Source organism: Heterodontus francisci, chromosome 14 (assembly GCF_036365525.1).
Source record: "Heterodontus francisci isolate sHetFra1 chromosome 14, sHetFra1.hap1, whole genome shotgun sequence".
NCBI lineage: Eukaryota > Metazoa > Chordata > Chondrichthyes > Heterodontiformes > Heterodontidae > Heterodontus > Heterodontus francisci.
The window spans coordinates 54129571-54148535 of NC_090384.1; the positions used below are offsets into that span (position 1 = coordinate 54129571).

The 18965-nt window shown below is 42.1% G+C and overlaps 1 protein-coding gene across 1 annotated transcript in view; it reads right to left on the reverse strand.

The window, feature by feature from the left end:
• Positions 1–18965, reverse strand: part of LOC137376907 (otogelin-like) — a 392329-nt gene that overhangs the window by 96810 nt on the left and 276554 nt on the right. Inside the window, exons 48-52 of the mRNA XM_068045865.1 lie at positions 16544–16623; positions 11222–11880; positions 9094–9337; positions 2878–5155; positions 405–669 (exon numbers count right to left, since the gene is read on the reverse strand). Coding sequence (XP_067901966.1) covers positions 405–669; positions 2878–5155; positions 9094–9337; positions 11222–11880; positions 16544–16623 — 3526 coding nt within the window. The remainder of the gene's footprint in view (positions 1–404; positions 670–2877; positions 5156–9093; positions 9338–11221; positions 11881–16543; positions 16624–18965) is intronic.

Sequence of the window (18965 nt, forward strand, 5' to 3'; positions counted from 1 at the left end):
CAGATGCATCAGAGATGGAGAAACTGGGAGAATGGAATGGAGTCCTTACAGGAGGCAGGGTGTGAAGAAGTGTAGTGGAGGTAGCTGTGGGAGTCGGTGGGCTTATAATGAATATTAGCAGACAGCCTATCCTCAGAGATGGAAACAGAGAAGTCGAGGAAGGGAAGGGAAATGTCAGAGATGGACCATGTAAAGATGAGAGAAGGGTAGAAATTAGAGGCAAAGTAGATAAAGTTTTCCAGTTCCGGGCGGGAACAGGAAACGGCACCGATACAGTCAACAATGATCTGGAAAAAGAGTTGGGGTAGAGGGCCTGAGTAGGACTGGAATAAGGAATGTTCGACATATGCCAAAAAAGACAGATAACTAGGGTCCATGTGGGTACCCATAGCAACACCTTTTACTTGAAGGAAGTGAGTGGCGTTGAAGGAGATGTTGTCCGATATGAGAACAAATTCAGCCAGGCGGAGGAGGGTGGTGGTGGATGGGGACTGGTTGGGCCTCTGTTCAAGGATAAAGCAGACAGCCCTCAAACCGTCCTGGTTGGGGATGGGACGTGTAGAGAGGTTGGACGTCCATAGGGAAGAGGAGGCGGTTGGGGCTAAGAAACTGGAAATTGTCAAAATGACGTAGGGTTTCAGAAGAGTCACGGGTGTAGGTGGGAAGAGACTGGAACAGGGGAGACAAGATAGAGTCAAGATAGGAAAAAATAAGTTCAGTGGGTCAGGAACAGGCTGAAACAATGGGTCTGCCGGGATAGTCCTGTTTGTGGATTTTGAGAAGGAGGTAGAAGCGAGCTTTCCAGGGTTGCAGGACTATGAGGTTGGAAGCTGTAGAGGGAAGATCTCCAGAGGAGATGAGGTCAGTGACAGTCCTGTGGAGAGCAGCTTGATGTTCGATGGTGGGGTCATGGTCCAGGGGGAAGTAGGAAGAAGTGTCTGAGAGTTGGCACTGAGCCTCTGCAAGGTAGAGGTCAGTACGCCAGAGAACAACAGCACCACCCTTGTCTGCAGGTTTGATGATAATATTGGGGTTAGACCTGAGAGAACGGAGTGCGGCAAGTTCAGAGGGGAACAGGTTAGATTCAGTGAGGGGGACGGAGAAATTGAGACGGCTGATGTCGCACCAACAGTTTTCAATGAAAAGATCAAGAGCGGGTAAGAGGCCAGAAGGAGGGGTCCAGGTAGAGGGAGAATGCTGGAGGTGGGTGAATGGGTCTGCTGGTCAGGGAGAGGACTCCTGGTCAAAGAAGTGAGCCCGAATGCGAAGACAATGAAAGAAGAGCTCAACGTCATGCCGAGCGCGAAATTCATTGAGGTGGGGGCCTAAGGAGATAAAACTGCGTCCTTTGCTGAGTACAGAATGTTCAGAGTCAGAGAGGGGAAGATCAGAGGCTATAGTGAATACACGACAAGGGGTCAGATCAAAAGGGGTGGGGTCAGAGGGAAGTGAAGGGGAAGAAGGATCTGGAGGGGCATTAGTCCCCATCAGCTGCTGGAGCTTGCATTCCTTAACACCTGAAAGGAAGAAAAATAGTTTTTTGTTAATGCGTCGGATAAGATGAAGGATGAAATGAAACTGCAGAGTAGAACAGCTTTGAGATAAGGTGAGGCGATGCTTCTAAAGAGAGAGGTCCAGTGTGTACATGTGGCGGTGTATGGCACTGAGTGTGGATCTCAGGATGCGGCGAGAACAGCAGTTCGAGGAACACTGTATTTCTCGGAGACACCTGTAATCCTGGGTAGATTGAAAACATGAAGGGTGAAACTTCAGTTGGAATCCACGTGGAATAAGTCGGAGCCGGAGACAGTCACTGAGGAAGGAGATGTGGCTGTGAAAACGTGTTTTGGTAGACACTTTATCAAACACAAGGAGGGAAATAGAAAGCAATGAAGATGAACAAGGTAAAAGAGACAAACGAAAATCCCATCGGAGAGAAGAGCAGGACTTCAAGGTAGGTATTCCTGGAAGAGAAGTGGCAGTGAAGTAAACACTAAAATAAAAGCAAAATACTGCAGATGCTGAAAATCTGAAATAAAAACAAGAAATGTTCTAAATACTCAGCAGGTCTGGCAGCATCCGTGGAGAGAGAAGCAGAGTTAACGTTTCAGGTCAGTGACCCGTCATCAGAACTGGCAAATATTAGAAATGGAATAGGTTTTAAGCAAGTAATTTGGCAGGGTGGGAGCGGAGTGCAAGGGATCACAAAAGGGAAGGTGTTGATACGACTAGGTCAAAGAGAATAACTGACCAGAAGGTCATGGAGCAAAGGCAAACGGTATGTTAATGGTGTGGTGAAAGACAAAGCATTAGTGCAGAGAGGGTGGTAATTGACAGAAAAATGAACAGCCTGGCCCCAAGCACAAACATGAAAAAAAAAAGTGGGTAGGCACAGTAGAAACAAACTAAAGTCATAGGGGTAATTGGTGAACAGGAGTTGATGTGAGTTAGGCTATGGGCAGTAAAGGTTTGAATGAGGTCAAGTTTATGGAGGGTGGGAAGTGGAAGGCCCCAAAGGCATGCATTAGAATAGTTGAATCTAGAGGTAACAAAGACATGAATATGGGTTTCAGCAGCAGATGGGCTGCATCAGGAGCGGAGACAAGCAATATTATGGAGGTGGAAGTAGGTCGTCTTAGTGATAGAGGGGATATGGTGTCCTCACACCTGTTGAAGATAAGGATGGAGGGGCAGGAGAGATGTGATAACAGACTTTGTAGTGAAGAGAAACCAGGGATTATGTTTTCATTCCAGGATGATTATAAAACTATTCTCAAACTGAAAGTGCAATAAGTCAAGAGTTTTGTTTGCTTTGCCTATACAGCATAGTGTACAGGAATTATCCTTGCTGTTAACTAGGTACTTGGTGAATATTACCTATTCTTAGATCTTTCACTTACTATGCATTGACTGGTTGGTGAGATGGTCAAAGCTGTTGTATAAGCAGTTGCTGAGAAGACTGTTGGGCCTGCTACAGATTCCGATGTACGAGGAGCAATAATTGTAGACAAGCTGACATCAGATAAAGTATGTAATGTTTCTGGAAGTGATTCTAAGGTAGTGGTAGTTGATGGCTGTGTTGTTGAAGGAACAGGTTTGACTGAGGTTTCTTTCCTTTCAATGGAAACAGTCCTATTCAAACTCTCAGATACAGGTGTTGTGGTACTTTTGAGCTGTTGAGGTGGTACTGTTTTTCCTGTAACACTTTCAGTTCCAATTGAAATTGTTGTAGGAGTAACAGGTGCTGTAGTTTTTACTCCTTCTGACGTTGCAACAAATAATCCTGTAACGGATGTTTCATTCACTGCAGTTGTTGATGTTTCTGTTGTTAATGGTGTTGCAGACAGAACTGCTGTAGGTCCAGTTACACCTACCTCCACCATTGTGGATGTTACTTTTTCAGTGATGCTCCGTATGGAAGTAGGTGTAGTTGATGTTGTTGAAAGTGAAGTAACAGATGTGGTTGCATTTGTTGTGTGTGGAACGGCTGTCATTTTGGATGTGAGCTCTGAAACAATTGTTGTTTGGGGTGTTACTGAGGTTATATTTGTTTTAAGCAATGTAGGTAAAACTGTGGTTGTCCCAAGTTGAATTATTGTAGCTGCAGTAGTAGTTTTACTTGTTGAAACAGAAATAGGGGACATTTTTATAGAAGGTGGAATTGCTGTGGTTGGTGATTTAGTTGTTTGAAGAGATGAAGTTGCCAACAGAGTTGTGCTTTGAGCAGTTGTGGAAGTACTGAAGGTAGATTTGAGTGCAGTTGTTGGTTGTAGCGAAGTTAATTTACTTGTTACATATGGTTCTATTATTGAACTGGAGGTCATTACTGTGGTCTGTGGAGTTGAAACAGTTTTGAATATTTTTACAGTTGAACTTGTTTCTGGTCCTTTTGTAGATAGTGATGGGTATGAGTGTACAGAAAATGATGTGATTGTTTTCGTTGGCAATGGATATGTTCCATGCACTGATGTTTTGACAGGTGTTTCTGAGGACATTGTAGCAGATGATGTTAAAGAAACTGTGGTAGTGGATGTTGGGGTAGCTTCTTTTGAGGCTGTATATAATGTAGTTAAAGCTGGATAGGCCGTATGTGGAATTGTTGTTGAGAATGTTCTTGAGCTCATTGGATAAATTGTAGTCCTTTCTGTTGAAATAGGTTGTGTGGTAATTGCTGTTTTTCTTTCTGTTATTGGAACTAATATTGCAGAAGAGGCTGTTGTAAGTTTTTCAGTTGATGGATGCAGTGTTGGGGATGTTTTAAAGACTCCTGTTGAAAGTGGATACATTGCTGACATTGATGATTTAGTCTTTTCAGTTGTCGAGGACACTGTTCCAGCAGAGAAGTGATACATTGTAGAGACTGGATAACTAGAACTTGTAGTCTTTGTTGTTGTCTTGATAAAGGTAGGAAGCGTGGTTGATGCTATTTCTTTTGAAGTAAGATATTCTGTGGTTACTTTTGAAGTTGGAAGTACAGATGCTTTTTGTGCCATTGATTTTGTTTCTACTGACGGATATGCTACAGTTGTGGAAGAAATTTTCTCTGGTAGTGGTTCTGTTTTGGAAGAAATTGTTTTAGTTGTAGTTAGCCATCTTGATCCAGTTTCAGGTGCTGTTGACAATGATATTCCTGTAGTAATTGTTGAAGGCATTGTTGTAGTGATAGTAGGCTTTGTTTCAACTGAAGTGGATAGGAAATGTGGCTCTGTTGGTAATTCAGTTGTACTTGTGGTTTCTGCTAATGTTGACCATTCAGGCAAAGCTGTTGCTGAAGTGGTTACTGCTTTTTCTGAAGAGACTACTAATGCAGAAGCAGGTGATGTGTTGCTTTTTGTGAAATATGATACCGACGCTTGTTCCATGGTAGATGGTGTTGCTGATGTTATCTTTTGTACAAAGGTGGTTGTTCCTGTCAATGATGTAATTGGAGAAGTTGACAGATGGGTCACTAAAGGGATTTCCATTGTTGGAATAGAAGCAGTGATCCTTGCACTACTGGCTGCTATTGGAGAACTGGTGTACTGGCTAAAGGCAGCTGTTGTGCTCAAAGGCAATGGCTTGACTGAAACATTAAAGGCTGGGGAAGTGGATATTCCAGGTGATGCTGGTGAGCTTGTAGGCTTAGAAGGCTGAATATAAATTGCTGGCCTAATACCTAAGAAAAATAGTAAACAGATATTAGTTCCTGACTACTACTACTTCAACAACATGGTAACAGTGAAAACTTGGATTTATTTAGCATATCTTACTTTGGGTATATTTTCTACTAATGACCAACAAATTGGTTTTTGCTATCAGAAGTACTGATTGCAGTTTGAGCCCTCTTTTCCACCCATCCCGTCTCCCCCCTCACCTTAATTTTGATGAAATTTCATTCTGTTGCAAAATAACATGATCTGTTATTAGGAGATATGACTGAATTCCAAAAGCACAAGTCATAATAGAACAGAATAATCTTTTTGTGAACCAGATTGAGAATATGACAGGGATTTTGCCTTGGCGACGATCTCAACCACTGGCAAAAATGCCAGCAAGAGCCCTGTGTTGCCTCCTCTGGGGAACGGCTGCCAAATCAAGTGCCAATTAGGCATTTAACTGAACAGCAGTGGGCCTTCCCCGGGATCAAGAACCCCAGCGGCAGAAGTCCCACCTGCTGAGAGCTGTCAGCCAATCAGAGGCCAGCAGCTATTTAACTGAGCAGTGCCACCGCGGAGGCAGTGGCTGCTGCTGGTAAAGGGCTCACCCGAGGCCCTGGAACCAGGGCACAGGTAGGTCACAGGAGGGGTTTCGTGGGATGGGGCTTGCAGTGGTGGGGAGTGCAGGGGGGTTAACAGAAAGGGCAGGAATGTGACTCTCAGGGGGGCTCCTCTTTCCGATGCCAGGTCCCTCATTCAAGCATTAAGTGCCTTTCAATGAGGGACCCGAACCGCTCTCCCCACAGGAGCTGGCAAGCAAGCCACATAGGCATGCTTGGCGGGCTTCCGGTGCGGCGATAGGCCTGCCCGCCGCTGGGCTAATTCTGGTGGCAGCAGAAAAAGGCCCTTAATTCGGCATTAATTTCCTACTTAAAGACCTTAAAGGCCGCTCACAGGCTTTCCCACCCCTACTTAATTTGGGTGGAGATGGGAAGGTTGCGGGTCCAAAATCCTTCAAACCTGGCATAGGGAAGAGCATAAAATCCCCCCCATGTTAATTAATCTAACTGGGGGATCCTTGAGAGCAGGAAATTTCTAACCCATTAGATTGGGCGAGATTGCAACCCAAGTCCCAGGGAGGATGGAGGGTGATGTGCAAACCAATGGCGACACTAATCCCATTCAACTCCATCTCATTGTATTGTATCTTCAGGTGACAATATTGAACCTGCAATGAAGTTTCACCTTTTTTTTGTCTTCAAAATAGATTTTATTTATATATTACATTTGATATGTAAACCATCAGTTAAATGACCCAAAATGTGTTTTAAAAAAATCTGCTTTCCCCAAAAGGTAGGATAAAATTAGAAACAGTTTCCCTAATGTAATTCCCTTATTGAAAAATAGCAGCAAGGAGCTTTATTGATAAATGAGTAAACCTTTGTTTGATTCCTATTGGCTAAGCTACACCTGTTAACATTTCTTCTGCATGTGTGCAAATTGCTGGATCAAAAATGGGCTATTGCTTATAATATCCAAATGTAATATTGCATCAATATACCTCTTTGGATGGATTCAACTACAACTTTAGTATCAGTGTAAAGTTTTTTGGGCTTTGCACTGATAAATTTGTGCAGTGTGTCCTGCTGGGCTCAGATTCAAGATACATTTATGCTAACAAGTCATCCTTAAATGCTACTGGTTGCATTAATAGCTCAACACGTTTTCAGCTGACAAATCGGGAAGATATTTTAATCCATGATTCAAGTACAGTTTATACACTAGGATAAGTCAAGTTTACAAGTAATGTAAATTCTGTTTCATTGAACTCTGATTTGGTGTCCAATATTTACAAACCAAAATTTGTAGGACTAGAAGTTTGTCATTCAATATATACTAAAACATATATAATTGCCAATTTTCTATCCTTTTCTCCCCTCCAACTCTTCTGCTGGAATGCAGCTGCATGTAAGCTTGGTGCCAGTTGTCCTTCAGTACCTCACCCAAGTGAACACTGTCCACAAGTGAGTCTAGATAGTAAGTGTCTGCAGACTATTTGCTTATTGGGGAATATCAAGCCATGCCTAATACTGTCCTCGCTTGATATGCACACTTTCCAATACTGCTAGCTGAATTTACCTGTGCAACTTGTTACGACTGAGGCGGGAGGAGTGCACTGTCTTTTCTCGTTCCACTTCTCCACAGGTCACAACATATATTTAAATGTTTACCCAGTTCCGGATACGGTTAATCATATACTCTACTCTTTATCCCAGAATAAAATACACCAACCAGGTTTCTTTAATAAACAACAAAATTATCAGTTTATTATAAAACAAGACTTATCCAGTAATGAAACAAAGTATTAACACTCAGATTGAAATATGGAAGTTCCCCTTTTAAAATACCCCACACACAAACTCACACACACACTGAAAAAAATAAATTCTCTCTGCAGAACCCTTTCACAAAAGAAGACAGAAAAAAAGAATACTTTGGCCAAATACTTGCTAATTCTTGAAGAAAAAAAACATATGGAAGGATGTCAGGAGTTCATTTTGGTCTGGCGTCTGGGCATATGGAGACATATGGAGGGATCTTTTCTGGAGCAGTTAGTTCTGGAGATGTCAAGAAATAGCCTGGTAGGCTTTCCAGGAGAAATGTGACATCAGGGGTTTCAAATAACACACTATGGATTTGCAGGGCCTTTTCAAAGAGTTAGAGAAAGAGATGAGCTGGGTATTTTTCCCTTGGCAGGTTGATCTCTAACTGCTTTCAAACAGAGTTCACACCCCAACTGAACCAAAAACAATATCTCAGAAGTGAAACCCCAAACAGCAGCTCAGAACCTCCTGACCACTCATAAATCTTGACATGTCACTTCTCTGTAAACATCTCCCCCAAGTCACCAAGTTTTCTGTTGTTTATTTATCTGAAGGCAGTAAAGTTCAAGTAAAGGTTGTTTGCAAACACAGCATCTCAAGAGTCCTTTCAGTAAACTTTCAACAAAAAACAGAATCCAACGTCTATGAAATCTTCAGCCTTCCAAAATGGATCCATTTCCACAATTTAAATATGAGTCCTCAAAAAATATTTAACAAAAAAAGGAAGCACTTTCATAACACCTCCATCCTTGGAGAAATGAAATGCCATTTTCAAATGTGTTTCATTACAAAGAATGGAAAAGCAGAAGATGAAAAAAATTAAAATATGTTTACACACTCACTCTCATTCACTCTTTGCCTGTGCTAATATAGTTCTGCTTTGTACCATCTTTGCACTCAGATAACTCAAAGAAGATTTAAATCTTAGACAAAGCATTCGCAATTTTGCCTGCAATGTGGATAATTTTTAATTGACAAGTTGCAATGGTAAACTACATCAAATAGTCTGGCATTCTGGTTTTTAATTTTTTCCACAAAGTCTAGGGGGTTATGATCAGTATACACCAGTATCTCTCTGTAGTCGTGGTGGACATATACTTCAAAATACTTAAGAGCTAGTAACACGCCCAGGGTTTCTTTTTTCATTAAAATAAAAGCAAAATACTGCGGATGCTGGAAATCTGAGGTTCCGAAGAAGGGTCACTGACCCGAAACGTTAACTCTGCTTCTCTTTCCACAGATGCTGCCAGACCTGCTGAGTGATTCCAGCATTTCTTGTTTTTGTTTCTTTTTTCATTGTTGAGTATCTCTTTTGATGTCGATTTAGCTTTTTGGAAAAGTATCCCACTGGCCTTTCCATGTTCGATTCATCATCTTGTAACAGGACTGCACCAACCTCCAGGTCACTAACATCAATTGCTACCTTGAATTTACGGAGGAGGTAGATAGATTTTTGAAATCTTGGGGAGTCGAGGGATAGGCGGAGCAGAACTGAAAGTGGAGTTGAGGCCTGGGACAGATCAGCCATGATCTTGTTGAATGGTGGGGCAGGCTTGAGGGGTTGAATGGCCTACTTCTGCTCCTATTTCTTATGTTCTTATGTGAAGGCTTAGTGAAATTTGGGGCAGCCAACATTGGTTCATCAATCAAAATGACTTTCATCCTCTCAAAAGCTGCTTGGCACTCCCCTGACCACACTACTTTGGCTTTCTTTTTTTGAAGCAATTCCATCGGTGGAACAACTATAGTACTAAAATTTGGTACAACCTTGCGGTAGAAACCACACATCCCGCAAAACCTCATGATTTCTTGCTTAGGCTTAGGGGTGAGGAACTCCACCAATGCTTGTACTTTTGCTGTTCTTGGCAACACTTTTCCTTGCCCTACTATATGTCTGAGGTAGGTTCCCCTCGCTTTTGCAAATTCACTTTTGGCAAGGTTTATCACTAAATCAGCCGACTGTAATTTTCTAAACAGAGCTTCTAGTCCTTCCAAGTGTCACTATATACCAGCACATCATCAAGGTAAACCACACAGTTAGGAACACTGGCTACCACTTGGTTCATTAGTCTCTGAAAAGTGGCTGGGCAACAGCTCGCTATTGGAAAAGATCATCTGGTGTGACAAAGGCTGATATTTCTTTGGCTCGGGGTGTTAAAGCAACCTGCCAGTATCCCTTTAACAAATCCATTCTTGAAAGAAATGTGGCACTGCCCACTCTGTCAATACAGTCTTTCAAGCGAGGAATTGGGTAGGCATCTGCCTTTGTTATTGCATTAACCTTTCTCTACTCTATGCAAAATCTAGCTGAACCATCAGGTTTAAGCACTAACACCACTGGGAACTTCAGCTGCTTTGACTGGGTTCAATTAGGTGGTTTTCCAACAGGTATTGGATTTCTGCTTATACCTGGGCCTGTTTCTCTGGACGTAAGCGATAAGGATGCTGTTCTATAGGAAAGGATTCCCCTACATCGACATCATGTGTGACTAAGGTTGCACATCTTGGTTTGTCCCTACAGACTCCTTTAAATGCTGTGAGTAGCCTTGTAGGGTCTCCTTGTTGTTCTGCATCTAAATATGAAAGCGTAGTGTCCAATCTCCCAACAAAACAGTACTGACTGACCGGATAGTAGGAGGTTCAATTTGTGAATTGTCTAGGCCTCCTTCTGCCTCATCCTCATTATCCCTTTCATCCTTCACTGTCCATACTATCTGACATACCTGTTCTTGTTTATCCTCCTCCCGGCGATGATATTGTTTCAACATATTGATATGACACAGCCAATACTTTTTCCGGTGATCTGGGGTGTCAATCAAATAATTTACTTTACCAATTCTTTTGATTACTTTATATGGGCGACTGAACCATGCTTTCAGTGGTTCACCCTGTAAAGGCAGTAATACTAACACCTCATCCCGTGGTTAAAATGTTCAAGTCTTGGCATGCTTGTCTGCCCATTTCTTCATGGTTATTTTGAAAGCTTTAAGGTGTTCCTAAGCCACTTTGCAGGCTCTTCTGTGCCCCTCCCAGAATACAGAAACATAATCTAGCACAGAGATTCGTCCCTCAGTTCTAAAAACTTTTCTTCAATTAATTTTAGAGGACCTCTTACCTAATTTCCATAAACTAATTCAAAAGGACTAAAACCGGTAGACTCATGAGGTGAATCCCTAGTGGCAAACAAAATAAATTTGAGTCCTTTATCCCAATCATGACAGTATGCCCTGATCATCGTTTTGTGGGTCTGATGGTACCTTTCCAAAACCCTTGTGTCTGTGGGTGAACTTCCTGAAAAATTTTAGACATAAAATTGGAACCTTGATCAGATTGAATCTCAATTGGTAATCCATAGCTAGTGAAAAACTGGGTTAATTTCTCTACCACTACCTTAGCAGAAATTGTTCTCAAGGGAATGGCCTTTGGGAATCAAGTAGTCATATCCATAATAGTGAGTATATATTGGTGTCCTGCTTTTGTTTTCGGTGAAGGTCCTATACAGTCTACCAGCACCCTACTAAATGGTTCCCCAAAAACTGGCATGGTAATTAGAGGTTCTGGTTTTATGACAGGTTGCAGTTTTCCCACAATCTAGCACATATGTCACATTTTACAAAACTGCACTACATCCTTGGAAAGACCTGGCCAGTAAAAATGTCGACCAATACATGCTTGGGTCTTCCGAATCCCCACATGTCTCACCATAGGAATTTCATGAGCTATCCTTAATATTTCCCGATGATACTTGAGCGGTACCACTATCAGGTGAACCACCACCCATTCTTTATCCGTAGGTCTGTGAGGAGGTCTCCACTTCCTCATCAGAATCCCATTTTTAATATAATAGCCTTCTGGAACTCCTTTTGCCTCAGCTTCAGTTAGAGCTGATTTTCCCACTTCATTTAACTCTGGATTGGCTTGCTGAGCCGTGATCAGAGAAGACTGACTGAACCTTTCCTTTGGATTATCCAAATTCCCAAAGAAAGTTTCAGATAATCGGCTATCTATTTGTGGTGCCAATTTTACCTCTGACAATGTATCTTGCTTAGCCACTGCTCGGTTCACTACACATGAAGGAAAAATTCCTGGAACCTTTTCCTGTGACTGTTCTGTCTCTTTGGCCTCACTTGGTCTTTCCGTAACTCCTGGAGAAACTGTTACCTTCGCGACAGCCAAATCATACTGCAAGAGTAGGTCAACTCCGTCTACAGGCAAACTATGGACAACTCCTACAGTTACCATTCTAGACATCAGGTCACATTCCAGGTGCATCCAATGCAAAGATATGAGTATGTACTCTCCACCAATACCATTCACTAAAACCTTGGCATTCAATGCGCTCTCTGGTGGAAAAATTATGCCTTTCCCCAGCAAAAGAGTTTGGGTGGCTCCTGTATCCCTAAGTATAACTATAGGTTTACCTGCCTCACTTGAGGGATAAGGAGTTACTTTTCCTTTTGACAAGAATTTACTATAACTCTCAGGTATCTTATTCATGACCCCCACACTCACAGCGGTTTTTGTACTTGACCTTACAGCTGCAGTCAGAGCTACAGTCTGATCTGTCATACTCTCAGTCAGGGCCCCTTTCTCTGCATTGGTCTTGTGCACCCCTATGAGTCTCATGGGTTTACCCCACAACTTCCAACATTTTGTACAAAGTGGCAATGGTAACACTTAGGCTTGTGGACTTCACTTCCAACCTCAGTGAATGCTATTAGCTTAACCTTGGTTAAGATTTTAAAATCACTCAGGGGTAAATCCTCCTTCCCCAGAAAGGTTTTATCAACTGGCAAAGACATTCCAGTATTATAAATTTCACTCTTCTTTTCTTTTTCTTTCTTTTGGGCCTCCTTATCTCGAGAGACAATGGATATGCGCCTGGAGGTGGTCAGTGGTTTGTGAAGCAGCGCCTGGAGTGGCTATAAAGGCCAATTCTGGAGCGACAGGCTCTTCCACAGGTGCTGCAGAGAAATTTGTCTGTCGGGGCTGTTGCACAGTTGGCTCTCCCCTTGCGCCTCTGTCTTTTTTCCTGCCAACTACTAAGTCTCTTCGACCCGCCACAATTTAATTTCACTCTAATGCACAAGAAACCTGGTTTTTCCTTTTCCTCTTTTCAATTATTATTACCCCACTTACAATTGCACGTCGTCGGCATTGGGTTATCCCAGACGAGCCCTCAATTATATATTATGACTGAGACAGGAGGAGTGCACTGTCTTTTCTAGTTCCACTTCTCCACAGGTCACAGCATATATTTAAATGTTTACCCAGTTACCAATACGGTCAATCATACTCTACTCTTTATCCCAGAATAAAATACACAAGCCAAGTTTATTTCATAAACAACAAAATTATCAGTTTATCATAAAACAAGACATATCCAGTAAAGAAGCAAAGCATTAACACTCAGATTGAAATATGAAATTTCCCCTTTTAAAATACCCCACACTCAAACTCTCACACACACTGAAAAAGATAAAGAAATTCTCTCTGCAGAGCTCTTTAACAAAAAAAAGTCGAAAAATACTTTGGCCAAATACTTGCTAATTCTTGAAGACAAAAAGATAAGATATGGAAGGATGTCAGCTGTTCCTTTTAGTCTGGCATCCGGGTATACGGAGACAGGTCACTGGGATCTTTTCTGGTGCAGTTAGTTCTGGAGATGTCGAGAAATAGCCTGGTAGGCTTTCCAGGAGAAATGTAGCATCAGGGGTTTCAATTATCACATTCTGGATTCACAGGGTCTTTTCAAAAAGTTAGAGAAAGGGTGTTTTTCTCTTGGCAGGTTGATCTCCAACTGCTTTCAAACAGAGCCCAAATTCCAACTGAACCAAAAACATCTCAGAAGTGAAACCCCAAACAGCAGCTCAGAACCTCCTGACCACTCATAAATCTTTACATGTCACTTCTCTATAAACATCTCCCCCAAGTCACCAAGTTTTCTGTTGTTTATTTATCTGAAGGCATGTGATGTCCAGTAAAGGTTGTTTTCAAAAACAAACAATCTCAAGTGTCCTTTCAGTGAACTTTAAACAAAAAAACAGAGTCTAACATCTATGAAATCTTCAGCCTTCCAAAATGGATCCATTTCCACAATTTAAATATGAGTCCTCGACAAAATATGTAACAAAAAAAAAATGGAAGCACTTTCATAACAAATCCAAAAAGCCCCATGGTTAATTTTGGCATGTCTTTCTGCAACCTACAGGCATCAGCTGATTCAACAGAAACCAGGAGTTGAAGGTCAAACGTTCCAGTCTGCATAGCCCTATATTTTAGAAAAAGGTAATTCTTTGATTTTTTTCTTCCTTTGATTTGTAAGGTATATAATATCTAAACTTCCAATTATCTTTACTGCTTTTATGAGCAGTGTTGTTCATTTTATAGTACTGTCTGATATATTAATTAATGCACAATAATAGCTATAAGTATCACCTAAATACATTTAGTCCTTTGGTCGTACTGAACTTGAGTATTGCCAAAAATAGAAATATTTGTTGAAGCTTTTTATCTTGCACTCATCAAGACAATTTGCAAGCATACTAATGTAAGGGAAAGCATCAAATTTATACTGTATGAGAAGACAATGCTGATTGATTGTCAAGTGGACTCTGATTGGTAGAGGCATTGCCATGGAGAATGCACCATTTTATTGTGACTGACAGTTAACTGCCAAGCTTTGTTTGAAATTTAAACCAGGCAGCTTGACTCTGATTGGTCAAGGCATTGTCCTGAGGAATGAACCAGCGAATGATTATCATTTATTTTGTTTAGCTGAAACAGGTGCAATGTGTGTACATGTTTTTTCTGTCTGCAAAGAACAGGGCCCTGTGTATTAATATATGTAGCTTCCAGTACACGCAAATGCACCACACTGCGAGCCCGACTGACAATCTTAAATTGGTTGCCAGTTTAATTCTTAGCACACAGAGGATTATTTGTGAATATTGTGCAGATTAAGTGTGTTATGATTGAGGTGGGAGGAGTGCACTGTTTATTCTAGTTCCACTTCTCCACAGGTCACAACATATATCTAAATTTTTTCCCACTTACTGATACAGTCAATCATAAATTCTATTTTTATCCCAGAATAAAACATACCAACCAGGTTCTTTAATGAACAACACAAATGTTGCGGCACAGTGGCGCAGTGGTTAGCACCGCAGCCTCACAGCTCCAGTGACCCGGGTTCAATTCTGGGTACTGCCTGTGTAGAGTTTGCAAGTTCTCCCTGTGTCTGCGTGGGTTTTCTCCGGGTGCTCCGGTTTCCTCCCACATGCCAAAGACTTGCAGGTTGTTAGGTTAATTGGCCACTATAAATTGCCGCTAGTATAGGTAGGTGGTAGGGAAATATTGGGACAGGTGGGGATGTGGTAGGAATGTGGGATTAGTGTAGGATTAGTATAAATGGGTGGTTGATGGTCGGCACAGACTCGGTGGGCCGAAGGGCCTGTTTCAGTGCTGTATCTCTAAACTAAACAATTATCAGTTTATTATAAAATAAGTTTAACAGGTAATGAAGTAAAGCATAAACACAGATTGAAACATTAAAGTTCCCTTTTTACTTTAGCCCCTCATATACACACACAGACACAGACACACACACACACCAGTTAACCAGAAAAATAAAGGGATTTTTGTTTTTAGAGCTCTTTTACAGAAAAAAAAACATTTGCTTTGAATACTTGCTCATTCTTGAAGAAACCGCAAATTAGATATTTTGTGTTCCAAAACTGGCATACAGTCTGGCCTCTGAGTACACGTAGACAGGTTACTGGAATCTTTTAGAACTATTTTTTTTCAGGCAGCATTGAGAATTAATTTAGCAGGCTTTTCTTCAAAGACAGAAGATGAGATGAATGACACAGTGGACTCCTCAGGGTCTTTTAGAGAGGTGCTGGAAAGCTGAGTTGTGTTGTGGTCATCTCTCCTTCCTTGGTAATTCTCTTCTCTCCTTGGATGTTCTCTTCTCTCCTTGGAAGGTCTCTCTCTTTTTATACATTTCAACCCCAACTCAAAACACTTCAAAAGCGAAACCGACAACAGGAGGTCAACCTTTTGACTGTCATCAATCTTGACCTGTCGTTTCTTTGTGAACAACTTCTCCAGGTATCCAAATTTCTCTGTTGTTTATTGAGCTGGAAGTCAGATGGTTTCCTGTAAAGGCTTGTTGCTGTTGCTGGTAGTCAGGTGGTTTCCCAGAAAGGCTTGTTTACCTCACAAGACCTCTCAGTGGCCCTTTTAAAAAACATTTCCAGGGACAGTTTTTCAAAGTCAAGTGGCCTTTACATGACCCCCTTTGAAAACCTGAAAGTTTAACATTTCTTCAATCTTTCAAAAGCAAATCCTCAAAAAATATATTTAAAACACAGAGGCACTTCTGTAACAAGTGGTATTGCTGGGGAATAGGATACTTGGCCATTTCACGTACCCAATGTCAGTATCAAGTACTCGCATCTCAAAAGCAGCTTGCTAACTGTAGAATAAAACTCTCTCACTCGTAAACCCCAAACCAACATGCCTTGGCCCCACTGCACAGTGTCATATATTTACATTTGCTGTGTAAGATTACTGATTTAGAGAAAAATTAAGAGGAGTTTTGTGTTGTGAGCCTAAACTTTTTTTTTTAGGAAGAAGGTTAAGGGTGCCCAAACTCACTTCTCATTGGACCTTTACACCAGTAGGCAGGTGACTTGCATTTGATCTGTCACAGCTTGATTTCACACCAGGTTGCAAACATAACTTATAAACTTATATTAAAATTGAAAATGCATAACAGGTCAGTAAGGATATGTGGGGAGAACAGACAATCTGGACAATTTGGATGCACTGTACCTGAAAATGTAAACTTGGCTGTTCTCTCTATAAATACTGACTAACAATCTAGTGTTATTCTAGCATTTTCTTTTATTTTGTTTCAGTTTTATTAGCAGTACTTTGCTTTTTGTCAGGTGTGATTTTTTTGGCACATTAGTTCTGTAGCTCTGTACAGGAAAATATAAAAATAAAATGGCCACTTACAGTCTTCTGGATAAACACATCTCTGTGTATCTTCATCAAACACCAAAGTGAGTGGACAATGAGGTACACAGCCTTCCACGCTGAAGAAAAATAGATTAGATTTCAGTACTATTTTAGTAACACATCAGCATTATTCATAGATACCCAAATCCAAATTATTTAGAAATATTAAGAACAATTGTCCCAAACTGACACCTTAGGGACACTATTTTTCTATTCTTCCAGGCCAAAACATAGGGCTGGATTTTATGGCGGGCGGACAGGAGCTGGCCACCAACGTAAAAATTGAACCCCACTTCCGCCCGGCCTGGGGTTCCGTCCCACATTTTACAGGTCCCCGGGCTTTAATTGTTCTGAGGCGGGACTTCCACCCGCTTGAGGGAGGACGTCCCGCCTCATTGAGCTGCTGGACGATCATCGGGCCGGCAACTCTTAGTCCCAGCAGCGCCACTGGGAGCGGTGGCCACTGCTGGGACTGCAGCCCAGCCAAGGACACGGAGCCGGGACTAGAGATAAGATGTGATTTGCCTCGCTGTGGGAATTGTTCACGACCCGGCGAGGCAAGGGTGGTTGTTTGGGGGGGAAGTGGGGCGTCTCAGGTCCTGGGGGGTTGGGGAAGCAAGGGTGGCCCTTAATCGGGCACCCTTTGATCGACTGTCAGGGCCCACCCCCCCCCCCCGGTGCGCTGAGAGGCCACAGGTATCACTGGGCGGCCTTTCACGTCAACGGACGCCCACTTGCTACGGGTAAGATACCCGTGGAGACAGGCGAAGGCCCTTAAGTGGCCACTTAAACACCTTGATTGACCTGGGGCAGGCCACGTCAAGTGGGGCAGCAGTGGGAGCAGGCCAGGAAGGCCTCCCAGAGCCTCCTGCTCAACTTTACGCCACCTCCCCCGCCACCATCCGGCTCGCTGGGGTGGCATAAAATTCTGGCCATAGAATCATAGAATAGTTTCAGCACAGAAGGAGTTGATAAAGGGGAACAGGTGATGCAGTGTAATTGGATTTCCAGAAGGCATTCGATAATGTGCCACATAAAAGATTATTGCACAAGATAAGTATTGGGACTAATGTATTAGCATGAATTGAGGATTGGTTAACACACAGAAGACAGAGTCGGGATTAATGGGTCTTTTTCAGGTTGGAAAGATGTAACTAATGGAGTGTCACAAGGATCAGTCCTAGGGCCTCAATTATTTACTATCTATATTAATGACTTGGAGGAGAGGGCAGAGTGTAATATATTCAAATTTGCTGATGATACAAAAATAGGTGGGAGGGCATGTTGTGACAAGGACATAGGGCATCTGCAGGGGGATATAGATAGGTTGAGTGAGTGGGTAAAAACTTGGCAGATGGAGTGTATGTAGGAAAGTGTGAGGTCATGCACTTTGGTATGAAAAATCAAAAGGCAGACTATTATTTAAATGGAGAGAGACTCCAAAAAAGTGCAGCATAGAGGGATCTGGGCGTTCTTGTGCATGAAACACAAAAAAAGTTAGCTTGCAGGTGCAGCATGTAATTAAGAAGGCAAATGGAATTTTGGCCTTTATTGCTAGGGAGTTGGAGTTTAAAAATAGAGAAGTCTTGTTACAACTGTAGAGGGTGTTGGTGAGGCTGCACCCGGAGTACTGTGTACAGTTTTGGTCCCCGTATTTAAGAAAGGATATACTGGCATTGGAAGCAGTTCAAAAGAGATTCACTAGGCTGATTCCTGGGATGAAGAGGTTGACTTATCATGAACGGCTGAACAGGTTAGGCCTTTATTCATTGGAGTTTAGAAGAATGAGGGGTGATCTTATTGAAATGTAAAGGATTCTGAGGGGGCTCGACAAGTTAGATGTTGAGAAGATGTTTCCATTATTGGGGAATCTCGATCTAGGGGATATAGTTACAGAATAAGGGGACACTCATTTAAAACTGAGATGCAAAGGAATTTCTTCTCTCAGAGGGTAATGAATGTCTGGAATTCTCTACCCCAGAGAGTTGTGGAGTCTAGATCACTGGAAGTATTTAAAGAAGAGGTAGATAGATTTTTTGAAATATCGGGGAATTGAGGGCTATGAGGAGCTGGCACGAAAGAGGAGTTGAGGTCTGGGGCAGATCAGCCATGAACTTATTGAATGGTGGGGCAGGCTTGATGGGCCAAATGGCCTACTCTAGTTCCTAATTCTTATGTTCAGCCTGTCGTGTCCATGCTGGCTTCTGCAAGAGCAACTCACCTAGACCCACACCCTTGCTTTTTCCCCACAGTCCTGCAAATTTTTTCTCTTCAGATAATTATGCAGTTCTCTTTTTAAGGACTCAATTGAATCTGCCTCCCCCACACTCTCAGGGATTCCCGATCTAACCACCCGCTGTGTAAAAAAGTTCTTTCTCATATCGCTGTTGCTTCTTTTGCCAAACACCTTAAATTGGTG